The sequence below is a fragment of the Semicossyphus pulcher genome, unplaced genomic scaffold (genome assembly GCF_022749685.1).
Source record: "Semicossyphus pulcher isolate SPU_LCO1_2020_fin unplaced genomic scaffold, fSemPul1.0.p SCAF_3, whole genome shotgun sequence".
In the NCBI taxonomy this organism is placed as follows: Eukaryota; Metazoa; Chordata; class Actinopteri; order Labriformes; family Labridae; genus Semicossyphus; species Semicossyphus pulcher.
The window spans coordinates 17,694,279-17,704,883 of NW_027211704.1; the positions used below are offsets into that span (position 1 = coordinate 17,694,279).

At 41.0% G+C, this 10,605-nt stretch overlaps 2 protein-coding genes across 2 annotated transcripts; both read right to left on the reverse strand.

The window, feature by feature from the left end:
* Positions 1-1,182: 1,182 nt before the first annotated feature.
* On the reverse strand, positions 1,183-6,467 carry LOC138605467 (calcium-binding and coiled-coil domain-containing protein 1-like). The gene is made up of 11 exons (XM_069677738.1): positions 6,336-6,467; positions 6,126-6,228; positions 4,316-4,518; positions 4,000-4,212; positions 3,717-3,865; positions 3,559-3,628; positions 2,302-2,556; positions 2,095-2,220; positions 1,687-1,782; positions 1,460-1,547; positions 1,183-1,373 (listed from the first exon to the last, which is right to left on the reverse strand). Exons 1-11 carry the CDS (start codon positions 6,465-6,467, stop codon positions 1,183-1,185), a joined length of 1,626 nt encoding a protein of 541 aa, XP_069533839.1.
* A 1,780-nt stretch (positions 6,468-8,247) lies between these two features.
* Positions 8,248-10,309, reverse strand: smug1 (single-strand-selective monofunctional uracil-DNA glycosylase 1). The gene is made up of 2 exons (XM_069678732.1): positions 9,829-10,309; positions 8,248-9,357 (listed from the first exon to the last, which is right to left on the reverse strand). Exons 1-2 carry the CDS (start codon positions 10,153-10,155, stop codon positions 8,827-8,829), a joined length of 858 nt encoding a protein of 285 aa, XP_069534833.1. The 5' UTR covers positions 10,156-10,309; the 3' UTR covers positions 8,248-8,826.
* Positions 10,310-10,605: the final 296 nt, after the last annotated feature.

The window sequence follows — 10,605 nt, forward strand, 5'->3', positions numbered from 1 at the left end:
CTCGGGGATCACAGTGTTGCTTCATCACGTCCTAATTAAACATTCAAAATGCTGATTAGTGTGTGTTGATTTTAAATGTAACATCTATAATAGAACTGCAGTGCTTGTATTAGCATCTAAACGTCATACCTCCAAATATAACCAGTAACAGATTTCAAAATAAAGTGCGGCTCATCATGTTAAAGAACAGCTCCAGTCATGTTTTCAGACAGATAAAATGCTCTGCTTTTTTTCTGAAAATTACGTTTAATTACCTTGTAAAAATCCTCCCAAGGCATCTCCTCCTTCTCCCTCATTAAAAATTCTCTAATCTGCACGGTCCCCACCTACTATGCACTACGTGTCTCCGTTCGTAAAATTACAGCCGAGAACAAAACACGTCTCTGCCGTCATTTAGTGGCAACTTGTTGAAACGTAGCTAGCTTGAAATGAAGTAATTAGTAGTAGTAACATTAACGTTAGTAGTCATTAGTGAGTTTGCGGAAATTACGATGACGGATACAGCTGGCTCGTGCATCACCGAAGTGGTTGCCATAGGTTACACATACTGATATGCATGGCGTCACCCCGTCCTTTAACGGGATTGGCTCCTTAGGTTTGTGACGTCTCAAACCTACCAATGTGAAAACGTGTTGTTCAGCCTGTCCTTGGTACACTGCAGTTTAAACTTTTTTTTAGCCTGTAACAAGACTGTTAATTAAGGCAAACTGTCTGTAATTGTAATATATATTATATATAACCTTAATCTATAGTTTATTACTCCATGCTGAAATCTATGACCCTAATCTGTAGTCTGTAACCCTAATGTAAAGTCTGTGGCCCTGCTCTATAGCCTATTGAACCTTATTTGTAGTTTGCAACCTTTATCTAAAGTTTACATCCATAATCTATAATCTATAACCCTATTTTTTACTACAGTTTGTGTGCTTTGACATCATGAAACCAAAGTATAAATAATGGCCAAAATAATGAAATCACTAATAGATGACTGAAGAGATAACAAAACCACCTTCTTGTGATTGTTATTCATCTTCCATGTGTCCTTCTTTAAATCCAGTCAGAGCAAATAAACTGTCATGGTTTCTGTCAGCATTAAATCTTGCAGGATGAGGGAGGGGGCTTTGAGACGCTATAGGGAAGCTAGTCAAATATTTGCCCTCTGCAGGTGTTAGTTCACCTTGTTTAGCTTTGAATAGGATGGCATACCTGAGTGTCAGATGTGGCTGTGTCCTCTCTGCTCTGGTCTTGTGTCTCAGCCGGGATCTCGGCTCTGTCGGGTCGTTCCAGGTGAGCAGACAGGAAAAGAGGAGAACACACTGATCTGGAGGACGCTGAGGGAGCTTTCTCGGCATCCTCAGAGGAAGATTCAGGAGCTGTTTGAATCAGTACAGACTCTTTACTTTGGTGCTTATTATACTGCAGTGAAATAGTGATGCTGTAAAGAGACTTCATAACTCACAGATGCATTTAAGGTTTTCTCCATTCGATTTATTTACTGACACAAACTCCAACCTCCGCTCCAACTGACGAATGTAAGTCAGCAGGTCCTGTGAGGGTCAGAGATTGAACCCAGAGGAGGTTTGAAGAAAAGGACGAAACAAAGAATGTGAACTGAAAGGATTTAACACAGTCGGCTAAAAGACCAATCTTATAAATATACATATTGTAACATAAGAAGACCCTTGCCTGTTTGTCCTCCTGCATCTCCTCTCTCTCTCTCTGGGCTCTCCTCAGACTGGCCTTCACCTCCTGCAGCTCCTGCTTTGCATCACCCAGCAGCACCTGCAGGGGGCAGCACAGTATACTCACACCATCTGAACACCCACACATGTGACCTGGCTTGTCCTCTGTCCTGCGGTGGCTCACATTAGAGTGAGAAGAAATGTTTACTCAGAGTTCATGGAAGCCTTTCTATTTGCGCCTGTGTGCGAGTTATTAAAGAACGGAGCTGAACTTTGCCATCGTTCTCCAGTTTCCAAAATGTAACATGAGCGACTGATGATGCAGATTTGTGGCACGCGAGCGGTTATTTCCGATGCCTGAATGTGTTTGTGTGGCTGATAATAGTGTTGCAATATATTTTGATTGACTTACTCGATAGCAGTCTCTCTCTCTCCCAAGCTCTACTTCTAGTTTCTCCCTCTCCATCCTCTCCTCCTGGAGCCACTCCTCCTTCTGCTGCACCTCACAGCTCAGTTCTTGTATTTTCTTTACATCACCCTGCATAAAAAAAACATACAATAATGTCATGATGACACTTACTTTATGCCAGTGCAGTGTCAGGCTCTACTGTATCCTTACCTCTGCTACATGTTTGCATGCTTCTCTTTCAAGGGCCCAGTTGGCGCGCTCCTCCCTGAGGATCAGGTCCTCCTCGGACAGCTGCAGGGTGAGCTGGGCCACCTGCAGCCGGGCTTGGTGCAGCTCAGTGTTGACGTGGCCCTGACGGGTGCCCAGCTCCCTCAGCTCCCTGCGCAGGCTCTCTGCGACATGCTCAGCAGCCTCCAGACGCTCCTGCAGGCCTCTAACCTCCACCAGAGCCGCCTCATTCTCCACCTGCAGAGGGGAAATGCAACAAAAACATGTCATGTTTACTCCTGATTTGTTTTATTTAAGGTTTTCCTCCATCTGTGTTAACTATCATAGAAGAAGAAGCACAAAAAAATTTACCATATTATCTATGCAGCTATTTTTATCTGCCATCATACTCAGGGTGGGAAGCTAAAACGACATTATTTCACGCTGTTGTGTTCAAAGTTGTAAGTGGTGTAAACTTAGGGAATCTGGCAAATCATTATTATTTCAACGCTTCCAGATTTAGATAGTTCAATTCATAGAGAAAATCCAAAGAGACATTGGGCCATAGTCCAAGTGAAAACAATGTGTTTGATAACCTGTTTGCTACAGTCAATCAACAGATAGTGTAAGCATTCAGCCACTTACAAGCTATTGCTACCGTTACCGAAAGTGAGTGCTAACATTACTGAATAAAAGTAACTGAATGCTTACATTAGCTGAATTAGCTTTCAGCCACTTACTAGCTAGCTATTGTCACTGTTAGCTAGCAGGTGACGAAATGCTAACACTACTGAATAAAAGTGACTGAATGCTTACATTAGCTGAATTAGCATTCTGTTACTTACCAGCTTATGATGCCGTTAGCTTGGAGGTGACTAAATGCTAACATTACTATTTGATAGTGTTATACAATATAATTAAAAGGGTGTAAATACAAGTGACTGAATGCTTACATTAGCTGAATTAGCCTTCAGCCACTTACTAGCACTTATTTCAGTTAGCTAGGAAGTGAATGAATCCCAACATAGTAGTGTTGAACTATACAAAAAAAAGTAGCTAATAGTAATGTTAATTAGGAAGTGGTTGAATGCTTTTATTTCATTCTTACCTCTGTTGTATTTTTAGGTGCTGATAAATCTAGATTTTATTTGTCAGATTCCTTACTTTAATACTACAAAAAATATAAACAACATTATTACAGCCTTTTAGCTTCCCACCCTAAGTGACATCATAGGAAACCTTATGAATATTGTGTATTACCTGCAGAGACTTTTTCTTTTCCTCGTCGTGTTTCATTTGAATGGACATTTTCTTCACTCGCTCCTTCAGTCTGTGGGACAAAAAAAAAGGTTTTAGGCCCAGGGGAAAAAATGATACAAAGGCAAATGTTTAAGTGAGAAACTATTGCAAACACTTGCCTCTCCAGTTCCATGTTTCCCTCTTTCTCTTGGTCACTCAGGACCTTCATGTCCTCCTCCAGGTCGTTGACTCGCTGCTGACTCTCTGCTTTTTCAGTCAGTAGTTTACTCAGCTCATAGGTAAGATTTTCCTGACTGTATTTCACATCCTTTTAATAATGTGGGGAGAAGAAAAAGATTATATATACTCTTTAAAATCTGTATGTTTGAATTGAAACGTATTATTGTATCAGTGAAATATTTTTGAGGTAAAAAGTGGTGAGATCTGGTGTGATGTCTGTACCTTGTGTTTGCCCTCTATCTTCTTCAGCGTGTCACTGTTGTGTCTCAGGTTGTCTCTGAGCTCTGAGATCTCCTCCTTCATCGCTTCTCTCTCGAGCTCCCACTCCATCCTCGCTATTTTGCTGTTCTCTTTCTCGTGTTCGGTCTCCTCTTTTGCCACCTCCAGAGCGTGCTGTATATCTGCTTGTTTTTTTAAGCATTCATCCAGCTGACTCTGTTCACAACACGTGGAGAGATTATTTTTCCCCCCTAACATTTTAATGTGAAGCTGTTAAATTATCATGTTAGTGGATGGTGTTGAGATGTTTTATTCCCACCTGCAGCAATTGAGCCCTCGGGATGACGAGGAGCAGCTCCTCCTCTCCGTCCTCCTCGTCTCGCTCCTCTTTCAGAGTCTCCAGCTCGTCCAGCGGCTTCGGAGCACAGAAAGTGAAGGACCGACTGCGGGCACACACCTCTCCATCCTTACCCACATATACAAACTGATACTCCACAGTACTGGGGCGGGGCAGGTAGAACGCTGCATCAAGTAGACACAAACATATCTAAATTTGTTGTTTCCTTGTTTCTGAAAGTTACACTTTCACGTTTTTGATAAATTAATCAACAGTTGCTCAAAGAAAATCTGACTTTTGCTGACCTCTGGTGGTTTCACCCTCTCACAGCTTAAGTGATGTCACAGTGTACTCCAGGATGCATCCGTTCACTGTGACATCATTGTTGGGTGTGGTTACATGTACTACAGACAAACTGACCACACTCAACCATAAATGATGCAGCTCGTTCACAATATTCACCTGGTAGCCATTTTCTTTTGACATCATGCTCAGGGTGAGCTTAAATTCTGTTTTATTGCTGTATTTTAAGTTTGTAAGTAAAAATCTTAGAAAATCTGACAAACCATTATCATGTTACCGCTTCCTGAATGATCAGAAACTGAACAGACAATTAGCTTCTGAGAGTTAATTCAACACAGCTAGAATTAGCATTGAAAAAAAAAGTCCCAGCTAACATAACTGTAGCATTACACTACTTCTAGCTACCTAACATTACCGTTAGCAAGGTATTAATACCTTTCCTCTCCTATTGTGTTGTACAGCACTATGACTGCAATGCTAGCTAGTAAGTGGTTGAATGCTAATGCTAGCTCATGGGTTATCATATGTTCATACACTCAAATTGAAGGTCAAGTCAAGTCACAGTTTCTTATAGCCAAATATCACAAAGCATACCTCAAAGGGCTGTTCAAATCATAAAAACAACATTAGCACACATAGCAGTAAACATGGCATGTTAAACACGCACAATACAAACAATAAAGCACTAATGAGTGGTGTTAGAAAAGGGTTGATAGGGAGGACTAAGTGAGGTTAAATGCTGATGCAAAAAGATGTGTTTTTAGATTACCTTTAAAAGAGTCGACTGAGCTAGCCTCTCGAATTTGGGTAAGAAGACGATTCCAAAGGAGAGGGGCTTGGTATGAGACAGCCCTACCACCTACTGATGTTTTATTTCTTGTTGGAATTATCAGGAGACTGGCATTTTCAGATCATAGAGCCCTGGCAGGTATATAAGGAGTGACTAGAGGTGATAAGTATGATGGAGTAAGTTCGTATAATATTTTGAAGTTAACAGTAAAATCTTGAAGTCAGATCTAGCATGTATCATCAGACATGGAGAGAATGTGACAGATCTTGGAAGTGGTTTCGTAGGTGGAAATATGCAGTCTTTGTGATATTGTTGTTATGTTCTTCAAATGAGAGATTTGGATCAAATAGGACACGGATATTTCTAATACAGGAACTTTGTGAAATTGTTGAGCCAGTTCGAGTTTCACGAGCTAATGACAGGCATCGGGTTTAATGGAGATGTAAAGTTGAGTATCGTCTGCATAGAAATGAGAACCAAGTTTGTAGTTATTGATAATTGTACCAAGTTGCAGCATGTAAATACTGAATAGAATAGGACCGAGCACAGATCCCTGAGGTACACCATAATTGACTTTTTTGTGGTCTGATGAATGGTTGTTGTTTAGAAGAAAGTGAGATCTGTCAGATAAGTATGACCTTAATTATACTTATTGAATTATAAACCGTCATTGTTTTAAATGTTCGGCTTGATTCTCACCATGGAAAAGTGCGCAGAAGTTGACATTGGTGCCCTCAGTGTAGCCTTCAGGAACAAGGGCCCACGTGTATGTGTAATACTGTTTCACTGAAGTCCAGTCCACCTGTGACATGATAACAAATATTTGTCACATCACTACCAGAAGTTTTTTTAAAACAATGTTGTTTCCAGTTGATTGTAGAGGAATGTTACTAAACTGTGTGAATCTACCTGAAAAATGCCTATCCAGTCACCGCTGCTCCACTGGTGCTCAGAGGTCAGGCTGTAGTGACACTCCACTCTGGTTTGGGGGAAGTAAAGCTGCCCCACATTTCGAAACTCCACTGCCGGCTGTTTATCCATGGTAAGAGGAAGCTGTGCTGTTTAGGATGAAAACATATGTGGATCCTGTGAAAATGTGCTCCACTTTCAGTCTGGAGGAGAACAGCTGATGAAAGGTGATAGCAGAGTCAGTCCAGGAATGCAGCTCCGGTCATAATAACACTGGCCGCCTATGGGCCTGCAATATGTTCATCAACAACAAGATAGTATACCTAATGAGCTCTGAGGTTACACCATGTAATCAGTCATAAACCTAAGATACTGAGAGGACTGCTTGTGGCTCTGAACACTTACACTGTTTGCTATACTTTTATTTTATTTCAATAATAAATATTATCAACCTACTCAGCCTGCAGCATACATTTTATCAAAATTGTAATATAACAGTTTCTAGAATCAGTTATGATATAAGATTTTCAAAGTAAAAGTTCTGCTTTATATTCCAATACTGAAACAAAACGACTTTAAATATATATTTACATCAGAAGGCCTCTACATTGTTTAAGTTAAGAGATACATGTTGCCTTTTTTAATTCGAATCCCTCTCTGCTATGATGAAGTAGCTTTCTAAGAACAGCTAATAATTGTAAACTGCGATTTATTAAATGACTTAAGATCAGGGTTGTTTTCTTACCTTATTCCACCAAGAGATGACAGAGTTGTTTTCTGCTTCCTTCTGCAGGACAGAGCTGTGCATCAGTCTGTAGAAAGTGATGAGCAGTCCTGTCAGGTGCAACAGTTTCACAACTTATCCTGAACCATGTGGTTCAGTAAAGTAAAGTTAGTGATGCTGGGTGACTCATGGGAGATGTAGTTCAGGAGCACACAGGTTGTCAGAAGGCAGAGTGGTGTTGCAGACTTCAACTCCCATTACAAGCTACTGTTAGAGGAAACAGGATCTGCTGCTGGTGGTTTTTGCACATCACAGTTCTTAGTAGTGGCAGAGGAGGGGCTGAGGTAAGGTGAGGAGGGGGCACTGGGCTCAAGGCTAAACATCACCCTTAATAACAACTTTATTAAAACAAAGTAACGAAGTAAAAAGGCCCTAAACAGCCACAATGTGTTACAAACTTATTTATTTAATATGTGACCTATTTAATATTTGAATGTTTCTTTTCAAATTGCTCTGAAAAAAGACTAACTCTCGCACCGCCTGTGATTGCGAAATAACTGTGGTGCCATGTGTGAACACATGATGGCAGTGTAGTTTAAACGGTGGTGGTGTTGGTGCATATGAGGGATTCACAAGGTTGAAATAAATCCAAAACAATAAGCTCTAAAGACTATCAGGGTAGGCAACGAGACATTCCTTTTTGTTCTTGAAAGTCGTACCTTTCCAGCATGTTAGCATGCGTTAGTAACATGTTAAATGTTGGTATATTAATATACCATGTTGAAATGCTCAATGTTAGCATTACTTGTCAGTAAGCCTTCATCTTTGTAACACCAGTAGAAGAAGATCATGTAAATATATCATTACTAAAATGTTTATTGAAACATAAAAGAATGTGAACATTTGAGATAAAGTCAGTGCCTAAACAAATAAAACACATTTACAAAAAAAGACAATTAAAAAGCAATTCATGAAGAAGAGCGAAGGCATGACAATTACATAAAGCTTGTTTTTAAAAGGCTTTTTGTAGTATCAGAATATTTCTGAACACTGCAATGCAAAACCTGCAGCAGGTCCGTAAAGTGTTCTTTTAACTGTAACCTTGTTTGTATAATGCAGAACAGTTACTCTGACAATTGACCTAATAAGGTAATCTATACCTTTAAAGTAAATTAAAATTTTAATATGTGCATACACTATGATGCATTTTGAATGATCTTTTCATAGCTTTGTTTAGAGTTGAATGTGCGTCCCAGCATGTATCATTATTAACTCAAACAGACTCATTTTAAGTATCTGGCTTTCCCACCGAAAAAAGTAAAATAAAATGTTTTTACAATCACCCTGAGCTTATGTTTGTAGTATTCACTTATCCAAGTATCATGTACTTAAGTTAGTGTATTGATGTAATTTTCCCTTAATGCTATTATTCGTAAAGTATTCCCATCTCAAAATGAAAGGAAGACAGATCTTTGAAGAACCAGAACACGTGCATCAGCTGAAACTAAGTGTTTACAGCATTAGTAAGGCTGAAGTGGAGTCTTTGGGGTTGTCTTCTGTTGTCACTGAGGCTGACAACAAAAGACACACAGACTGAACTGTGAGGATGATTCTGAGCCTGTCCTTTTTTAGCAGCACGTTAAAGCGTTGATCTAATCGTGAAAGCACACAGTCTCTTCCTTCAACCCCTCACATCATGATCCATTGTCAGAGTGAGTGACTTCATGCTGTGGTTGATAAGGGACGTGCCATTGAAGCTTGTTTGGCTTACTTCTCGTTCAGCAGCGACATGACTTTAAGTTCTATCAGTTTGGCTTTGACTACTTCCTCCCAGCCCTTATTGGCCTTTGGGTTTCTGGGTGACGGATGCATGATGCCCTCCACCTTCACACTGATATCTGCAGCAGTCAGAGCTCGCCGCGCCCGCTGCTCCGCCACCCTCCCAACCCCGATCACCATGGAGACATCAAGCGCCTTCACCACCTGGCACAGTAAGATGTCACACAGGGCGAGGAGCTTCTCCCGCTCGCCTGCAGGCAGCTCAGGAGGGGTTAAATTCTTCCCATTGGCATTCATGAAGATGAGCGGGCACAGATTGTGCACAAAGCAGTGCTTAAAGAACACTTCTGGTTCACCACACAGCTTCTTGAAGAAGCCCCAGAAACGAGCGCCACTCACTTCACTCTGAGTGCAGGCGAGTCCTGTGATCTGTCGCTTTGGATGCTCGTCTGGAGGATGTCCCACCTCCCCTGTGATCTTCAGCCAATCAACAACAGCTCTGATTTCTCCAAAGGGGACCTGTGCCAGGAAATGTTAATTATTTCAACTTTTGTGAACACATCAAACTCAGAAATGATACTTTGTAATAAAGTTACCAGCACACCTCCTACAGTGGTGGATATTTCAATTTCACCCACCAACTAACACACAGAATGTGGGGCTTTCTGGAGGCTTTGTTATTTCAAAGTAATTTCTGAGTAATATCACAAACAACTGACCCATGGGTTGTTATCATAAAATGCAATTAAATACTAGCCAATTGTATACATCACACCAGATTGTTATTGGTAGTCTCTATTTCTTAATTACAGATTATACAGCAAACTGCATGAGGTTAGGTTTGTTATTGTTTGGTTTCACTTCCGCATTAGTAGCCAATGAGCGAAGACCATCGGTGCGTAGTCAATTTCCCAAGTGTTTTCCAAGCTTTTGTGATTATAAACACGCTAAATAAAATAAAATATACATGTATGTGAATGTTGAGCTTACCCCAGTCTGTGCCATGCCGAAAGGTCCTGGATTCATCCCCAGAAACAGGACCTTTTGTCCGGCTTGACAGTACTTGTCCACGAAGCAGCGGTGTGTCTCCCAGGCGTACTCCAGCGGGTTGTAGATGTATCGGACGGGCTCGCTGAAGGAGAGCTGGCGGAGGTGGGCGTTCAGCTCCAGTTCAGCCTGCAGAAACCTGGAGGAAGGGGTCAGGTTGAGCTCCGGGTCCGCGGGTTTACAGCCCCGCTGCACAGAGTCACACAAAGGGTCCTGCCCATTATCTCCACTGGCGAGCTCACCAGATTTGGCTGCACCGTCATCTGACATGTTTGGCTGTCAGTTTGTTCAATGATGGCAGCTTTGTCTGATCAAAACGCCTTCACTTAACTCTATGAAGCTTCCCTTACGCTTAAATAGTGACAAAATACTAAGTTGGTAGCTTTCTGGAGAGTCTCGTGTTATGAACCACCAAAGTATTGTCTTCCTCTGCTCCTTCCTGTGAATCCCTCTCCTCTAGCCGCATTAAAGCGTCTGCTGCCCTCTACAGCATCACAGGTGTCATTACAGCTGGACACAGCTGTCAAACAAAAAGTATAAATAGAAAATTAATGAAAGTTGTGAGCAGCTTGTCCCCGAAATAACCTGAAATATCATTGAACGTATTCACTGAAAATAAGTAACACAATAACGGGTATTTTGGTCACATAGCTTTATATATGTTTCATATATAACTCTTCATACACAAAGCGCTATCTTACCTTAATTTATTATGAGTAT

Coding starts and splice junctions, on each gene's coding strand:
- LOC138605467 (XM_069677738.1), bottom strand. CDS start 6,467: ATGGATAAACAGCCGGCAGTGGAGTTTCGAAATGTGGGGCAGCTTTAC. Junction 3,629..3,716: donor GGAAACATGGAACTGGAGAG/GCAAGTGTTTGC, acceptor TTTGTCCCACAG/ACTGAAGGAGCGAGTGAAGA. Junction 2,557..3,558: donor AAAAGAAAAAGTCTCTGCAG/GTAATACACAAT, acceptor TCCCCTCTGCAG/GTGGAGAATGAGGCGGCTCT.
- smug1 (XM_069678732.1), bottom strand. CDS start 10,155: ATGTCAGATGACGGTGCAGCCAAATCTGGTGAGCTCGCCAGTGGAGAT. Junction 9,358..9,828: donor TCGGCATGGCACAGACTGGG/GTAAGCTCAACA, acceptor TTCCTGGCACAG/GTCCCCTTTGGAGAAATCAG.